At 39.6% G+C, this 18,609-nt stretch overlaps 1 protein-coding gene across 3 annotated transcripts; it reads left to right on the top strand.

The window, feature by feature from the left end:
- The first annotated feature begins 1,057 nt into the window (after window positions 1-1,057).
- Window positions 1,058-17,759, top strand: MKS1 (MKS transition zone complex subunit 1). Of its 3 annotated transcripts, none has more exons than XM_039346225.1 (18): window positions 1,059-1,676; window positions 4,405-4,523; window positions 5,063-5,127; window positions 5,898-6,053; window positions 6,642-6,739; window positions 6,910-7,041; window positions 7,559-7,663; window positions 7,780-7,888; window positions 7,971-8,027; window positions 10,312-10,354; window positions 10,786-10,848; window positions 11,635-11,705; window positions 13,060-13,129; window positions 13,814-13,921; window positions 14,551-14,684; window positions 14,819-14,901; window positions 15,803-15,900; window positions 17,183-17,759. In XM_039346225.1, the coding sequence occupies exons 1-18, from the start codon at window positions 1,597-1,599 to the stop codon at window positions 17,308-17,310; spliced, it is 1,719 nt and encodes a 572-aa protein (XP_039202159.1). In that variant the 5' UTR covers window positions 1,059-1,596; the 3' UTR covers window positions 17,311-17,759. The 3 variants fall into 3 exon arrangements, with proteins under 3 accessions (XP_039202162.1, XP_039202159.1, XP_039202161.1); XM_039346227.1 differs by having other exon boundaries at window positions 1,060-1,676; window positions 6,913-7,041; XM_039346228.1 differs by lacking the exon at window positions 10,786-10,848 and having other exon boundaries at window positions 1,058-1,676.
- The last annotated feature ends 850 nt before the right edge of the window (window positions 17,760-18,609 follow it).

The raw sequence follows: 18,609 nt of genomic DNA, 5'->3' as shown, positions 1-18,609 counted from the left end.
TGTTTAAGATGATGGCAAGGATACTAGAGACAATTAATAGGCCCTTTTCTGATTATTGGTTGGTACTAAAAGTGGGGTTTTGAACTGAACTAACCTTATCTTACTCAAAGATGGCATTCTGAGGAATTGAAATGCTATCTCTGCCCTTTTTAGGATACTGCCATTATCAACTGATGGAATAGTAATCCTTTTGGGTTTTGCTTAGAGCCTGGCCAAATTGTTCCATGTATATTTTTAAGTGGTTTTTGCTGACAGATGATCGCCTGTGACCAGCTTGCATAAGTGCCCTTATGCTCCTCCTGATGCAGATACTTGTATTTGAAGATATTTTGGCAGGCTTGGCCCCTGAATCTCTTTTTAGAAATCTAAAAGTCTTGAATTACTATGATGTATGATGAAAAAAGGTTTTCACAAGTTCCTGCCATTGCATTTGATGAAGACCAAGGGAGAAGAGAGGGTTGACGTATTCTCCAAAGCATCAGAGGGCAGGACAAGAAGTGGAACCTTATTAAAAAGAGATCCAACCTAGAAATAAGGAGATATTTTCTTTCAGAACAATTAATCAATGAAATAGCTTGCCTCCGAGTGTTGTAGGTAGTCCATTATTGGAGGTTTTCAAAAAATAGACTGGAGAAACATTTGACCTGGATGTACATAGTCCTCGATTTACAACGGTTCATTTAGTGACCGTTCAAAGTTACAAGGACATTGAAAAAAGTGACATGACCATTTTTCACAGTTACGACCTTTGCAGCATTCCCCCATGATCCTGTGATGAAAATTCACATGCTTGGCAAGTGATTGATATTTATAATGGTTGTCGTGCCCTAGGGTCATATAATCACCTTTTGCAATCTTTTGACAAAGTCAATGGGGAAGCCAGAATCACTTAACCAGATTCCTAATTTATCAACTGCAGTGATTCAATTAACAATGGAGGCAAGAAAGGTTATAAAACTGGGCAAAACTCATTTAACAATAGAAATCTTGGGTTCAATTGTGGTCGTTAGTCAAGGACTACCTGTATATGGTCGTCTGCCTTGAGCAAGGGAGTTGGACTAGAAGACCTCCAAACTCCCTTTCAGCCCTATGATTCTATATTATATATTATACAAACCCAAAACTTCAATGGTCTCTTCCAAGCCTACAGATCTGTAAAAATGATTCTGTGATAAACATATCCCAAAAGTGCTTTTTCCAAAAGGCAACTGGACTTTGTTTTTTGTTTTTCCTTTGAAAACGTTTAGCTTCTCATTCAAAAAGCTTCAGTTCTAATCGACTAGTGGGGGATTTCAAAGGAAGAAAACCCCAAGAAAGGCCAGTTGCTTTTTGGAAAAAATACCTTGGGACAATCAAGACCTGGATGATTGAGACTATCCATAGACACGTGATAAACGTGTCTTGCAAAATCGCTTCACCTAATTTTTCCGTGGAGAACGTCAACCTTGGCTTTTCTCATGTAGCCTGGTAGCGATACCGCTGAAGCTTTAGAGGCCTCTTCTTTTTCTATATTTATGTTCAGCGCCATCTTGCCGTATCCATGGTAAAACGGCCTAGTCGAGACGCCGCTGCCTTCCTCTCCCCGCCCCGGGAGCGATGGCGGAGGCGGCTTGGAACGAAGACACGGGCGGGGCGGTATACCGATCCCGAGACCCCATCCGTAACCTGCGCGTCAGGTTGGTGCTCCCTTCCCTTCTCTGCCGTGAAATGCCTCGATCTCTTCTCGCGACTCAAAGTGGCTGCAACCGCCCCCGGCGGTCCGTTACTCATCTTTTTGCTTTGCAGCCCGCCCATCAATCAAACAAACCAGTCTGGAAAAGATCCTGTGGAATCAATATACTGGTTTCCAAAAGGGAAACTAATGTATTTTACTTGGTTTTCTTACACTAAACTGGGCTCTCCCTTTCAAAATTACACCTCAAATGCCCCGTAAACGCGCACAGGCAGCAAATCGTTTAATAATGTCTACCCTCCCCGAGAGAAAAATCGCGGAGTAGCATCGTTAATGTTCTCTAGTATTGAAAGAAGGGTAAAGCCTTTATAATCCACCTCAGGAATGCAGGGTTTCCCCCCCACCCAAAAAAAATTGGCAATAGCTTGCGAGTATGAGGCGGTATTAAAAGTTGAATTAAAAGAAATGCAAGCTGCGATCTGAGGATTTGGTAACAATGTGCAGAATAAGCAGTAAACAACCACAGCATCAACTGACAGTAACAGTAAACTTAGAAAAATAAAATAAATGCATAGGATAAGATGCACAAATAATTGAGGGTTAGGGTTCCTGGTATAAAATATAAAAAAAAATTAATTTCAAACATGCTATAAAATAATTACAAACATAGCTGCAGTGATATAGAAATAGAACGTAGTAATGTGATAATATATATATATATGAATATGTGTATGAGAAAGTACCTGTATTTCAATTACAGTTAATCTTATTCAGAGAGAAATCATTTAATTTTTAATATATCCTACAGCTCTAATTAATATATTCAAGGAGTCTAATATAACTGAATGCAGAATACAATAAGTTTTTAAACAAAGCAAAATTAATATTAGAATATGTCTACTATGTGCTGCAAAAAGCTAGACAACTGCTAGAAAATAGCAAATGTTAAGAATGACTAGTATTCCTTAGCTAGCATGTGGTTTTTAGAGTTTTACAGTTCTGATTTGATAGCTCTAAAAATAATTAACAAAAATCTGGTTCTGTTGCACTTCTGTGCATAAAGAATACATAGCATCTTATTTTTTACTCACAACTACTAGGTACAACAACAGTGCAATACAGATGTTACTATAAAATCAAAGATAATAAAAAAATAATCTGAAAATCAGGAAATGTATATTTAAATTACAAGTACTCAAATGGTTAAAAGAGAACTCACCCCTTAAAATCACTGTAACACCTACATAGAGAGTAACAAAAATCTACGGTATGTGTATCCACAGTCCTGAAAAAATAATAATTTAAGAGGAAAAATTAAACAAAAACTTTATACCAAAATATTATTTAATTCAGAAACCATTAGTTTACTTATTGTCACCAATAAAGGCTCAGATAATAGAAATAGATAATATATATTCAATACTGCTGGAAATGTAATAATTCAGATCTGGTGGCAAGCTCAACCATTCTGGAAGATGCCTCACAATGGAATGAAACAGATTTTAGATTCTGATCTTAATATTCCTGCAAGTATTTTTCTGTTAAACACCCCTGACTATATCTTTTTACAAAGTATACTGAAGTAGCTTTGCACATAACTGCTCCTAAGATACTTTATACTTCATATTGGAAATTATACTCAGTTCTTTCTTTAGAATACTGGCAGATCCAATTCTGGAAGTATGCATCAATGTCAAAATTGATTTCATATTTTTAAAAAATATGTCTGATAACTTTAGCTTGGAAAACAGTTATGAATTATAACTCTGCACATAGACCTCTGCCACAACTGAAATTTGAATTTCTCTTAAAATCTTAAAATACTGAGTTCTGTCTAAGTGGTTATAAAGTTAAGGACAGATTATCTCAGATTAGCTAGAAATTTTTATCCTACAATTTTGACTGAAAATTCTTATTATTGTAGTTGCCATTGTTAATTTCTGACTTCACCCTATTGATAATTTAAAATTGATTGATTTGTGATTATCTCCATGTATTCTCTTAGTTTAATGTTACTAGTGGAATATTAAAGGAATGGTTTTCTTAAAATTTTATCATTTTTATTGGTTTGTAAATCCATTTTTTGCTTTGCTCTTGTTACACATCAATATTTTTTTCTTAAATATTTTTTAAAAGAAAATAAAATATTTTTAAAAAAATCAGATATTTCTCTACTGATAATGATCAGTAGGAACAAGAGTCTAGACCAGTGATGGCGAACCATTTAGAGACCAATTGTCCAAAAACTGGCCCCGCTCCACCCCCCTGCTCTGCCCCCCCATCCCCCACACTGCCTGCCCACAGGACCAATCACCGCCTCCAGAGCCCAGGCAGCCCAGAGCGTAATGGCGGCCACACCCTCTGCCCACGCCCTGCAGCATCAACTGCATGATCGGGTGTGAGGGCAGAGTCTTATCTATGCTGCCTGGCTGCCATGTCCTTGGCTGCGCTGCTCTGTGTGAGTCACGCTCAAGGGCGACTCTCCTTCAGGGGGGCTGCTGGAGAGGAGGGGATCGCGGGGGGAGGCAAGGCTGGGGCGATGGCACATGTGCCCACAGAGAGGGCTCTGAGTGCTGCCTCTGGCACCCGTGCCATAGGTTCGCCACCACTGGTCTAGATATAACAGTCATTTGGAATGATCTTCCTCTGCTTTCCTTTTTTTTTTCCCCAAGCAACTGGCTTTTAATGTCACATTCCAGATGTCCAAAACCAATATATTTTTTTTCTTGCAGGGTTAAAATTCAGCGGGTTACTTCTACTAGCCTTCTACTACAGCAACTACAGCAGTCGTTTTGCCAATCAGGCCAGCAGCTCATCAGTTTGTCAACTTTTGAGCCTTATAACTCAGCATGTGAGTGCTCTTGGCTGGGCTTTAAGAACAATGATTTCTGAAAGTCTGGAAAGGTTTTAAGACTATTAAAACTGCAAACTCTGATCAGTATAAAACCAAATAATTGAAATATCCTTTTTGCAGACTATGACCATGGAACCAAGAAATGTTTCTGTACAATTTTGTTTCATTTTTAAACTAATTTTTATTTTGGTGGTCAGGGATAACATTTACCTTAACAAAACTAATGACTTAGTCAGTGAGATTGTCTGCTTTCCGCACAGTAATTTTCTCATTTCCTGCATTGCTTTTCTTCTTAAGGTGCCAAATAAAATGCCCCATGATTTGTGCAGTGATTTAGCGTGGCTAACTCCTAAGTTTTTCTTGACTTTAGCTTTGATTCTGAATATAAAGACATTCAAAGCCATAAAATAATCATTAGGCCTGCCCAGGTGTTCTGTATATTAGTAACCAAGAGAGAAAATAAATTCTGGGAGATTTAGAGCATCTTAAGCCATGATTCTTGTTAAGCACACTTTGGAGACTTGTCTGTGTTTCAGGTGGGCATTGTCCTGAAGAGAAAGAGGAGACTGTTATTGGCTGGCAAGAAAAACTCTTCAGTCAAGTAAGTAGATGGGGTGATTTTCCCACTAATGATTCTAGCAGTTTTCACCGCTTCTGGCAGTGCTTAGTCAATTTATTTGTACATAAACCAGATATCAGGCTAAGCAGTGATTGGAATCTAGTTCTCCTTCAACCAAGCATAACGTTCTAGCCTCTTGTCGAGCCTGATCATGTGCTGTTCCTGCAAGTTTCACATGGATATCTCATGGAATGTTTAAAAGCACAAACTTCATTCTAACAGACTTCTAGGTTGAAAAATATGAAGCCATAAGTCATTTGGATTTCAACAGTAGGCCTACATTTTTTTCTCAGTCACTCAGGTAAAGGTGTGCAAAACATTTTGTTTTCAAGCTTTCCCAAGCACCAAACTCCTAAATGAAGAAGAAGACAGGCTTCCTTTGTATACTTTCTCAATCAGGTTTTTAGAGACTAAATGGCTCAGTCTAATAGGTAAAAATATTTCAGACGACTTTCAACCTATTTTGTTGAATTGTAACCTTGGTGGAACACTGTCCAAACTGTGTCCCTTTGCTTCTCCCCCATTCTTCTCCTTCATTGCACCTATTTATATATGAGAAATCCAATTAGATATGAGTCCTACAGACGTTAGTGGCTCTTTTTGTGATTTGCTCATCTATCAAATCCAAGTAATTGTCTGCTTTTTGCTGGGACTTCTGCTTTGCTGATACTGCAGTTCCATGGGTTGAAGGTTTTGTAGGGAGGGCTTTGTTACTGTATACAAGCAACAATGGTTTTCTCTACTCTATTTAGTTTGAGGTCGATCTTTACCAGAATGTGTCTGCCTGCCAGAGCCCACTTGACCGACAATACCACCAGGATATCCTAAAGTTGGAAGAGTTGGGGGGTCGAAAGAATAAGCGGATCTTCACCTACACAGACCATGATCGTTTCACCAACCTAGAAGAGGTGCCAGCTTTTTAATAGAGATGGAAATGGGTTGGAGACTGGATGGCTGACCCAGAGTCTATTTTCTTTATGTCAACATGAATGATAGGAAGAGAGGAATTGTTTCTACCAGAAAATATGTAAAAATATGTTTATAATTCTTAAGTAATAATTATGAATTACAAATATAATTACAAATATAATTTCTGGTTTAGGGAGTAAAGTTCAGACAGATAGTAGCAGATCCCTCCAAAGCTAGACAGGCTTAGATTGTTGTGATGTTTGGTTGGAAGATTACCAGGAAAGTCCAGAGCAGTCAGAGTTAGAAGTTGGAAAAATATATTGAAAGATTGCAATACCAAATCACTTTCATATTACTGCCAAGAAAGCATGTAATCAGCAGGTGTTCAGTTCAGTTCCAGAGCAGTGTTTCTCAACATTGGAAACTTTAAAATGCTTTCCCTTGATGGGCTGTCATTCTGGAGGCTTTACTGTCTGTTTTGTACTGAGCGTACTGCTAAAAATATATTTCCTTGGGTTGAATGCAGCCTCTTAGCTCACATTTTTCCTGTGTAAATGAGAATAACAAGCTCTCTTCTTATATTCCAGCATAGTCAGAAAGTGACCACTTCTGACAAGGAAGTGCCTTCGTATTTGGCAGAAATGATGGCTAATGTGAGGAGGAGAAGACAAGAACGCAGGCCAGTGTGAGTGTAACCCTGGACACTGCTTTTGCTGTACAAATCTCTTGGACTTGAGGGGTGCGGGGATGATTCTGATCCACCCTGGCATTCCTTGGCTTTTCTATATGTTCTATATGCCAAAGCAGAAAGAAACCTCCTTCACTATAGGCAACAATCTCCTTTGTCCCTCTTAGCAGAGAAGGAAACATCCTAAAATCCCGAATTATCACCTGGCAGCCCTCAGAAGAATTCATCAAGAACAACCATGTCATTAATACTCCTGTGCAGACCATGTATATTATGGGGGACCTAGGACCCCAAGACAAGTAAGTTTGTATGTCCATGCACCAAAGCTTTCCGGGCCCCATGGTTTTTTTCTCAGCTCCCCCCAGGTTCCAAGAAGCATTTGAAGTTGAACAAAAGTAATTAGTACTCCTTAATATACAACTGAAGGTGACAGCTGCATGAGAACAGTGTCCCTCATGTTACCATTTCTGGGGAATTAATGGAAATTTGAGTTGAGAGGGTAGCAAAAACCAATGTTGTGCTGAAGAGATCATAGTAATCCCTGTTACATGTTGATCAAGTGATGAAGTAGGAGGTTAATGAGATCCTTTTTTTACTAGGAGTCAGGTATGGGTCAAATTCATGGCAGCCTAGAATGGCATAGATAGAAGCTCTCCAGTGTTTCAAGGCCATCTTCTGTGGCTGAGGGTTCTCCTTCAGTCATCAAAGAGTCCTGGATCTGGGCTTTGCATATCATTGTTCTATATGTTCAGAAACATCTGAATGTGTCTTGTACTGCCAAGAAGCAGGTCATATTTTTTAATGATCTCTCCATAGACTTGGTTGCAAGGAGTATGAGTATGTTCTCTGCATGATCAAGGTGGATGGCAATGGAGTCATCACAGTTAAGCCAGACTTTACAGGCACAAAAGGGCCTTACAGGTGAGCAGCATTTAGAGCCCTTTGATCTTTGAAGATGAATTGAGTCAAGGGGCACTTGCATATCAATTATACAGATGTTTTATCTGAGTTGGGCTATGTTGTTTGGCACTCTGAAGGATTGAACTGGAAGGGGAGAAGCGGGAAATATGGAAATTCACTCTGGAGAATGCCTCTGCTACAGTGGAAGAGAAGGAGGAGGCACGGGAGCAGCGTGTCTTCAAGGATGTAAGAACTCTTATCTAAGTGGGAACTAAGTTTTTAGAAGGGATATATGTGTTATTTTCTGACCAGATATTTCATTCTTTAGTTGTACAGCCGACATAAAGAGTACCTCAATGGACTTGTTGGATCTGACTTTGAGATGGTAAGTGACTTATTTTTGCACCAGATATGTCTGCTTTACCTGGTAGCTGTTAACCCTAATCCTAACTTGTTTAAGATAGAACCTCAGAACCTCAAATCTGGTTCTATTTTTAATGAAGAGTGTAAGGTTGGTAGAATTTGGAATTCTGCTTTGTAATGCATTACCACAACATTCATGATTAGTTATCATTGTTGGAAACAAACATTTTATATGATTTGAGCAAATAATAAAATTCCTGCAATTTGCAGGTTGTCTTATCAGAATTCTAATAGCAGCTTTTTCCTGAGAGGGAAAAATGGTGCTGTGGTTTTCTTCTTAGTCCTTTTCTCACCCTGCAAATTCTCCATACTAGTTATTGTTAAATTAAATGAGAAGTCTATTTTGAAAATTAAATTGTGCCTTGGATGATATAAGAAGGTAGCAGGGTTCGTGCTAGCTTGTCCTTGGATGGAGAACCACACAGAGCCATTGAGAAAGTGAAAACAAAATATTTCGAAAGACAAAGGCAAACCACTTCTATAACATTGTTAAAAATTACATAGATTAGCCATCAGGAGCTAAGCTCAACCAAGGATATTTTATACCTTTGAATCCAAAGCACGCTGACAATTGAATCTCAAGTTCTGAACTGACTTGCCATATATTCTGTCATATATTCATCACATAACCTTTGATATATCTTCTGTTTCATTGATCATCAAAAAAACCTCTCCATCCCTGTGTTCATAAAATCAAGTATTAGAAGAGGTAAAATGAGAACTTCCTTCCACGAAGTGGTTAACTGTTGCTTGTAAACTACTCTTTATGCAACAGAGTTGTCAAGATGTGTATTAAAAGGCACCAGGCTAGAAACCAGGAGACTGTGAGTTCTAGTTTTACCTTAGGCATGAAAGCCAGTTGGGTGACTTTGGACCAGTCAACCAGTCAGGGTTGTTGTTGGGAAAATAGGAGGAGGAAGGTATACCAGCTATGCTCACTGCCTTGAGTTGTTTATAAAAATAATAAAAGTGGGATATAAATAAATAAATATCTCTGACTTGGGGGGTTTGCATCTGATATTCCCCTTCTATTATAAAAATATAATTGCTTTATATCTAAGCAACCCTTTGATCCCCCCAGTCTAGATTTATCAAGTCTGATTAGTCAGCAGCTCTCAGTCAGTGGAAAGCTTTTCATGTAATCTTTTATCTGAAATTCTTCAACTGGCCAGACCAAGTATTTTTTGTAAGTTGCCTAGAGCAGTGGTTCTTAACCTGGGCGATATTGCCCCCCAGGGGGCGGTTTTGTTTTTCAGGGGGGCGATGGAACGAAAAGGGGCGACGCGGGGGCGAAGGAATAAAAAGGGGGCAATATGGGGGCGATGGAGTGAGAAGTTTTGGGGACACTTTTGAGACTTTTTCGTACAGTGAATCACTGTATATCTGTTATACAAAAACATCAAATCGCTTGCTATTAGTGGATTGAATTGTGTTTTCGAATGTTCTTCCAGCTAGCTTCAGTACAGAACGATGTACATATGTATTCACACATCAGTTTCGTTTTAGAATTTTTGTTGTGTTCTGTAAAACATTTTGTGTGTCTCTTTGTATTGTACTTTTTTAGCATGCACTCCAGTTCGATATTATATTTTCTGTGTCTTTTTAATCCTTTTTACAGTGTGCGTGACTATATATACTTTCCTTGAATCTTAATTTAGTTTCAGAGTTTTTGTCTTGAAATTCTTAGTTCCTGCATTGCAGTTTGTTCTTATGCCCTTTTTATATTTCTTTTTGCATCTTAAATTTCACTTGTAATTCAATCATTAAATGTTACTGTTTTTCTTTTCGGGCATTTCACTTTCTTGCAATTGAATTTTGTTTTCAGTGGTCATTACATTTAAGTGTCTTGAATAAATAAGATAATAATGAAATACATGTATCACGAAGTTTGGGAATAAAGTGATGGGTAGCACCAAAATTTTTCACACAGTTGAGATATGGGAAAAAGACTGGAAATAAATTATTTGCATCGATATGTCCTAATGACAATTTTAAAGAAAACAAAAATAGTGTTTGCATAAATTGAAGAATTATTTCCTATGAGAGGTTATGTTGGGGGAGGGGGGGCGATGACAACTTCCTCATTGGCTCAAGGGAGCAATTCGTTCAAAAAGGTTAAAAACCACTGGCCTAGAGTCACTGAAAGTGAGTAGGCGGCCATATAAATTTTTCTTTAAAAAACCCCAACCAACAGAATGTAGACTGCAGTTTTTCTGCTGGGTAATATTCATTCTTTCCTCTTGCAGACTGCCCCTGGTATTTTCCGACTCTTTGTTAATGGTGAAATAGGTAAGATACATTTTTATTCTTGATGGAGTTTTTGTTTCTCCTCCTACATTCAATCCAGGATTGATCCCCAGGATACCAAGGGTCAAACTGTAACTGGAAGCCTGTGCTTGCCCTATGAAACAACATAGAGGAAAAGTACATTGTGATCCTGCTAACTGATTTATACTTCTTGAGGTTCTGTAATTAGTTTTGATGTTTCCCTAATATTGATTTAGGCACCTTTTTGCTGTTAGGAAAAATGACTAATTTTTCAGTTTGTAAGCAATCTAAAGCTGTGATTGTAACTAAAATATCCTATAGGTTTGATTAGCCAACTCACTCAGGTTTTGTTTTAATATCAGAGTCTCTTTAGCAAGGCACCTTCATAGGATTGGGCAGAGAAAAGATCCAAAGAATAAGGCTTTATTACTGTGTTTCCTTTTCTTTCCCAGTTTCAGCCCAGGGTTATGAATACAGCAATCTGTACATACATTTCTTCTTGGAACTGCCCAGCTGTGAGTAGTATAAATTAGACCCTTAGGATTGGGAGCAAGATATGATATGGCATCTACCACATACAGTTTTGTAGAAATGTGTATTCTCTTTGAGAGTTGTTTCTAAGAAATAATTGAAACAGTACAGAGATTCATAAATCTTCACACAGCAAATCAAACATGTCCTTGAACCTACTGTCTTATTAGTTGAGGCCATATTTCCCCGCAAACTCCCTAAAATCCAGTCTTAAGATACTGATGGACAATGGATCACTAGATCCAGTCGCATGATGAGAGCCAGAAAAAAATCCTTGTGTCACCCTTCTCCACCTCACCACTTATATTCAACTGCAGCGCACATGCGCGCGCGCACACACACACACACACACACACACATGATTTCATTTGGGAGCTAGGCTACTGGCTCACATTTATGTCTGTTTTCAGCATGACCATGATTTTTAGCATTTTTGCTATATTCTGTTTACTTTCTCTTTTTTTTGGCAAAAAATGCCAGCTGGAGAAATGAATTCATTTAATGACTGTTGTATTTGCTTAACAATTGTGGCATTTGCTTAATGACCACCGCAAATAAGGTCATAAAATAAGGCCTGGTCATATGGTGACCAGCTTAGCAACCACCATGACATAAGACTGTAATTCCAGGCTTAATTAAAGTCATTAGTCAGGAACTAACTGGTATGCAATGAAAGGATGTTTGGTTTTGGAGCAGAGGTTTCGTTCTTTATCTGCTAATTAATTTTGCTATCTTTTCTGCAGTGTTAAAAGCTTCTATTTTCTTTCTAGGCTGGTCATGTCCCCCATCTCAATTACTCTCTGGAGTGACACAGACTTGCACTAGCAAAGTACATGGCAAAGTATGTTTAAGGTGGTTCGTTTGTGAGGGAGGGGGACTATTTGCAGTGTCACAGTTTAATGCTAGTTTTGGGGTACATTTTTCTTCCATACTTTGAGGAATAGCAGCCTTACATGACTCTGGAATGCAATTCTTGCTATAGATTTTAGTTTTCTGATACTCCTAATATTTCAAAGCTGCATTCTAGTAGAGCCTTCTTCAGCTTATCCCTTTAACTCTTAAATGTATTGTACTGCCAATTATTGAGATTTCTTAATGATTTACATTACATTTTGTTGAACCTCAGTTGGCCCACAAATTCTCAGTTTAGATTGGAATGCCCGGGGGATAAGAATTATGAGATTTTTAATCTAGGATGGCCACCAGAATCACAATTGCAAGATGGGCAACTATACAGAATGATATAATTTTAAAAAGGATAAAAATTAAATCTGGAGAACATCAGATTGGAGAAGATCTTGAGCATATAGACCAGCGGTTCTCAACCTATGGGTCGCGACCCCATTTGGGGTCGACCGGCCATTTTTCAGGGGTCGCCAAAGGCGGCGATCTGCCATTTTTCGCGGCACCGTGCACGCGCGCCGCGCATGGGGGCGGTGCCGCGCATGGGGGGGCGTGCATGCGCGCCACGCATGGGGGCGCCCATGCATGCACATTGCGCATGGGGCGGCGGCACCGTGCATGTGCGCCGCGCACGGCATCACGCACGTGTGTCACGCATGGGGTGCCGCCGCGCATGCGCACTGCGCATGGGGCCCCCGCCCCCATGCGCGCGGCGCCGCGCATGCGCAGAACGTTTGTGTGACGGGGGTCGCCGTCACTGATATAGACAAACATTTTTGGGGAAAAAATCTCCTTTGCTTTAGAGCAGTGTTTCTCGACAATTTTAAGGCATGTGGACTTCAACTCCCAGAATTCCACAGCCAGCAACGCTGGCTGTGGAATTCTGGGAGTTGAAGTCCACATGCCTTAAAATTGTCAAGGTTGAGAAACACTGCTTTAGAGTCTATATGAATTCTTCATTGTTGGTACAAAACCAGTAGAGTGATTCTATTGGTTTAAAGCCTGGATTAAGACTTCTCTATTGTCAGGGAATGTATGCCTCTGTTATCTGGGGGCGGTTGCCTAGCTGTTGCAATTATACCTCTGAAAATCCTACGTTTACCCATCAACCCCTTCTCAGCATGATCATGCAGCAATGCCTAGGCGCAATTGGGGGCAACTCTAAATCAAGCTTAAAGCATATCCATCTTTGCCAGTTATATCAGTTTTCTGTCTCCCATCATCCACACCCAGAGTTGTTCTGTTTCCTGCTGCCCCGTGTAGGAGCTGATGCTACTATTTTTCATTCCCAGGACAGGGTGGCTTTTTTTTCCTTCCCATTTACCCTGGAGATGTTCTTTGCCCACAAGGACGACTTAGAAGGTGAGTCATGCCATTGAAAGTCAGACTTGTGTGTCAGAAAGAAGTTCAGAAATGGTTCTACTCTAATGGATATAAGCTGTTTGTCTCCATCTTTGAGAATTGATTGGACTGTCACATGAGAGATAGAGGGATTTTATTTATTTATGGAGTGTAATTCTTTGGGACATTCTCTAGCTTATGAATGCACAATTTTTTCTAGACTGAAGTTGATACCCCTAAAATTGTTAGAGACAAACACAAAATTCTAGTTAAATTATTACAATTTAATTATTACAATTTAATTACCACTAAATGTAATCAATGTGATCATTCTCCACTTATATATTCACTCACCTTCTCCAATATTAAAAATTACAAATTGCTTACAACTTTTGGAGATTTCTCAGAACTGAAGCCTTGAAGCCTCCAATTGTACACTTCTGCTCTAGAAAAAAACTGTACAGTAATGGGTGGGATCTGCAGAAGAGCAGGATGTGTTGCATAGCTTGTACTCATTTCAACGAACACTTGCAACTATGTCAGAGGATTGTTCCTCTGAGCAATGGTTTATTCTGATTCTAGTGGAAAGTTGCATTTCAACATCCCTCCATCAGCAGAATTGCCCTACTGTTTCTGCTGGAATAAAACTTGACATTAATGTGAGACTGGCTGGTGTTTTACTCACTGTCTTCCTTCCTCTAATAGGCCCCCTCCCTGAGTGGCCTGTCCTATACTTTGAGGTTCTTTCCTTGGATTTCTGGCATAGGTACCGTATTGAAGGCTATGGGTTTGTAGTGCTGCCAGCAACGCCAGGTAAAAGACAGTGGTAGAACTGAACTCTGCAATGGTGCAACTTATAAGGCAAATTTGTTTATTAATTTCTTTATTTATTTGATTTACTGTATATAGCCACTTTTATGTGACTCTGAGTGACTTACATAAAACAAAAATCAAAATACATTTTTTTTTTTACTTGCTTCTAGTAGTGTATATTCATCTTGTTTTAGTACTAGATGCTCTTCTGAAAACTGTAGTTGAAAAAACTCTTCTTTCTTATTTTCTTTAACTGCTGGAATTCTGGAAAGTCTTTTTAAAATGGCATCTCTTAGCATTTAAGATGGCATGCTTACAAATGCTTACAGTTACTCTATGCCTAAGATGTCATAAAAGCCAGTAAATATATAAATAAAACTTCATGTGTGAATGGATTATTATAATATCTTTTACAAGCCATGAAAATCCAGCTTCTCTCTATTGTAGAGTATCTCTAAATTTTCCTTGGCTTGTAGTAAACAGTTTCCAGGTCTTGTATTTCACTGGAACTTTTATATTGTGATCTCAATGGCTAACATACTGGTAGTGGACATGCATGTTCTGAGTAGCTTTTGATTTTTTTTTCCCCCATATCTCTGGCATCAATCCTGTTCAACCTGATGATTCAGGGGTTCACACTTTGTCTGTTTCTACATGGCGTCCTGTGGAGTTGGGCACCATTTCAGAACTACGGAGGTTTTTCATTGGGGGATCTCCAGAGCTTGAGGATATAACCTACACCAAAGTGCCAAGTACTTTCACAGTGAGTGCCGGCCTCCCCATGCCCACCCATCATCTGCAAAGCATTTTTGGTTCAGAGTTTGGCAGATTTCTTGAGACAGAAGGATGAAAACTCAGCCAGGACTACCCCTAATCTGATGCTTATCTTCTGTGCAGGGTGATCGTCTCAGCCGTTTTGGTTTTCGTTCTCAAACAACAGGGAGTGTCACTTTTCGGCTGAACTGCCTGCAGCAGTCCAAGTAAGATTTTTCTCTCCACTAGAGAGAGAGAATTTCTGAAAATTCTGAACATGCACAGGGAAGAGAATCTCTTTCCCTCTGTATTTAAAGAGATTTCAGCAAAAAGCAGCTTCTGTTATCAGCTTGGTTATCTGCCTTTGGATTCAAATGCCTAATTTCAATGTTCATTGATATAGATGCAGATATAAGGAAGCACATGCAAGTAGTCCTTGCTTACTGATCACTTATTTAAAATTGCGACAGCACTGAGCAATAGTACTTATGATTGGTCCTCAAAGTTCTATCTATTGCAGTGCTCCTGTGATCATGTGATCACAATTCAGGAGCTTGGCAACCAGCTCACACTTAAAACAGCTCCTGCAATCATGTGTTCACTAACTGCAACCTTCCCTGCCAGATTCCTGCAAACAAAGTCTTTGGGGAAACTGGTAGAAAAGGTTGTAAGTCACTTGAGTAAGCCCACCCCCACCCCATTTTCCTGCACAACAAGCCATGCCCCCCCTTTCCTCAGAGTGAGAACTTTAACCTGATAGCTGCTATTGGATTCATTTCAAGGAATCAGCAATGGTAGCTGCTGAATTTCCTGATTCTTCCTCATTTTCCCTCAAATATTACAGAAGGAACGTGCTAAAAGAAGATGAGTCCTGAACACCTAATTATAAATGCATTTTTAGAATTGCAACTAACTGTTGTGAAAACATTAGCACTGTCCTTTAAGACCAAGAATTTAATGTGTAGCCCTTTTTCAACAAAGAAGACCGTCGAAAATCAGAATATCATTTGATGGGGATAAAGCAAATATCTTTTTATCATTTGAGAAAAAGCAACTTCCTCTTCCAGGAATGCCTACAACATATAATAGCATATTGTTGCTAGTTTTAAAACTTGCTTTTCTTGGCAGAGCTTTTCTGGAGTCCAGCTCCATGAAGAAACGCATGCAGAGTGTTCTGGATCGACTAGGAAACGTCAGTCAGCAAAGTTCCGTTTATAATGTCTTAGGTAAGGCTTTTGACACAAAAACAGGTAGGATTTTTTTTGCAGAAAATAGAACTATTTGGATCTTGGGCATTACAATTTCCCTATCAGGAAAGGTTGTAATATTTGAGCTTTTTTAGTCTAGAAAGAAGGCAAACGAGAGCGGATATGACTGAGATGTACATGGTGGTATGGTGCTGTTAAAGTGGACAAGAAACTATTTTCCCCTTCCCAAAATACTAGAATCAAATTAAATTGAATTCTGGAAGAATCAGGAAAGACAAAAGGAAATATTAATGCATAATTAAATTTTGGAATTTGCTACTATGAGATATGGTGTTGGCTACCAACTAAGGTGACTTCAGAAACGGGTTGGATCAATTGATGGAAGTCCAGGGGCTAATGATTATTAGCCTTGATGACAGTATAACTGCTTTAAAGGCCATCTGCTGGGAAACTAGTGGGCTTCCTTGTATCCTGAATTGGCCATTGTGATAATAGATTGATGGATTAGGGGTCCAATCCAGCAGGGCATTTTGTTCTTGGGATTCTCAATGGCCATTTTAGGCATTTTAATTCTAAATTGTTTCCTCATTTAGTTCAATATATGGTAGTGGTTTCTTTAAAAAGCCCAAATTAGAAGGTGTTTATTTATTTTTTATTAAAGATGAACATATCTTCTAATTAAATATTATTTTAAATTATCTTGAACATCAGGATCATTTAAAGAGGATAGTATTTTTTATCTATTTAATGAAAAACATGTGGTATTCTGTTTGTTATTTGAAAAACTCAAATTTGCCAGAAGAGTAATATTCTATAGTCTTTTTTTAAAAAATTAAAATAACTTTGTAGCTCCTGGGCTCCTAGGCCTTTAAAAAAATATAGAATAAAATACGTTATTCTGGATGTTGTGTCAGAACAAGAGAATAAGGGAAATTCAAAATCCTTGTTTTGCTTTTGCACAATACATTTTCTCTCTCCCACAGAGCTAGTAGAGGTTAGACATACTTTCTAGCCTGCATAATGTATTTAACTCATCACATGCTTTCAATATTTCAGCATGGGATTTCGGTTAAAACAGGGGTATCAAACTGCTGGCCCACGGGCCAGATGCGTCACGCCAAAACTGCGCCCACTCCATTGCCGGCAATGGAAAAAAAGTCGCGATATGTCGTGACACGTCAGGTGACATTGCGAGTTTGACACCCGTCGTCTGGAGGGATGGAATGGGCAGGCAGGGGAACTAGTTGACTGCGCAGGTTAAACCACCACCTAACTACCACATTTGTTCTCTTTGTCGCAGAGGCTTTTCAACGGGCTCGTCAACGGATGCAGGACGCCCGGGAAAGCCTTCCTCAAGATTTGATTCGCACTTCAGCCTCTGAAGCTCATCATGATGAAAGCATCATCAAGCAGCCTGCTGTCTTCTAAGATGTTCTCCACCAGTGTTTCTCAATCCCAGCCACTTGAAGACATGTGGACTTCAACTCTCAGAATTCCCCAGCCAGGTCTATGTCTTGGGTTCTCACCTCTGCTTCTGCATTTTATGAGAAACTCCTGAACCTCAGTTTGAATCTGGAGGTGGGCCATGTGGTGCCGGACATAGGAGCTTGGACTGCTGTTTTTTCAAAGGATATGACAGAAATCTCATTTTTTCTCCCTTTCATCACACAAGATCATGAGATTACAAAAACATTCTATGCTTTAGGAAGGCAATCATGTTGTACGGTATTTTATTTTGTGTGCATGAATTCGGGTATATTTATATATACATAGGGATATATATATATACACACATACACATATATTCATACATATACGCATACGGTATCTGTACTCAGGGGACAAGAGACAATTAAAACAATGATATTTCAATATTACTAATTGTAAAGAGCTTTATTTCTTTAAAAATAAGTACTTAAATTAAAACACAGTAAGTTGTCCCACGAAACTTTTTATTTCCAGTAAGCTAGAGCAAGGCTTTTCAACCAGTGATATGGGTACCACCTGTGGTACATTGGCACCTGGCAGGTGGTATGCGACTATCCTAGAAAAGTGGTAGCGGGGGAGGGGAATGAGTTGAACCGGTGGCATTACCGCACAAGCCTGAGCGAGAGATGGCTGGAGCTGCAGGGCTGTCAGGGCTCAGAGGAAGTGCCAGGATCAGCGCCAGGCTCCAACTGGAGCTCAGCGCTGATCCTGACGCTTCTGCTGAGCCCAGAAGCGCCGATCAGCTGGAAAGCACCACTGATCCTGGTGCTTCTGCTAAGCCCAGAAGAAGCGCCGATCAGCTGGAATGTTGCAGCATCTCCAGGGTCTTGTGATTTACATTCAGATGCTTGGCAACTGATTCATATTTATGATGGTCACAGTGTCCCAGAGTCATGTGAAGTGACCAAAACCTGCTGCAACCACCCAGCAGACGGGGGGGGGGATAAAAACCAAACACCCCCCCCCACCCCACCCCCGCTGCCAATCCTCAACAGAAATGCTCACAACAATGAAAACCTCAGACAGGAGGAAGAGCGCTGCCGGATGGATAGGCAGGTGTCTTGCTTGGCTGTGGCTTGGGGGGCAGTTTTTTCAGTGCCATTGTAACTTCGAACAGTCACTAAGTGAACTGTTGTAAGTTGAGGACCACCTATACTTCATCACTTTTTTCCTTTTGGGGGGGGTCATCAAGTTTTTGACACCTTGCTAGGTGACGTGATACTCGGATATTGCCATATC

Source organism: Crotalus tigris, unplaced genomic scaffold (assembly GCF_016545835.1).
Source record: "Crotalus tigris isolate CLP2741 ecotype Arizona unplaced genomic scaffold, ASM1654583v1 scf7180000017987.690289119674:8195010, whole genome shotgun sequence".
NCBI classification, from domain to species: domain Eukaryota; kingdom Metazoa; phylum Chordata; class Lepidosauria; order Squamata; family Viperidae; genus Crotalus; species Crotalus tigris.
Note: the sequence above shows the minus strand (reverse complement) of the source record. Positions and strands in the feature narration are given on the sequence as shown.

Coding starts and splice junctions, on each gene's coding strand:
- MKS1 (XM_039346225.1), top strand. CDS start 1,597: ATGGCGGAGGCGGCTTGGAACGAAGACACGGGCGGGGCGGTATACCGA. Junction 6,054..6,641: donor GTTTCACCAACCTAGAAGAG/GTGCCAGCTTTT, acceptor CTTATATTCCAG/CATAGTCAGAAAGTGACCAC. Junction 10,849..11,634: donor CTTCTTGGAACTGCCCAGCT/GTGAGTAGTATA, acceptor TTTTCTTTCTAG/GCTGGTCATGTCCCCCATCT.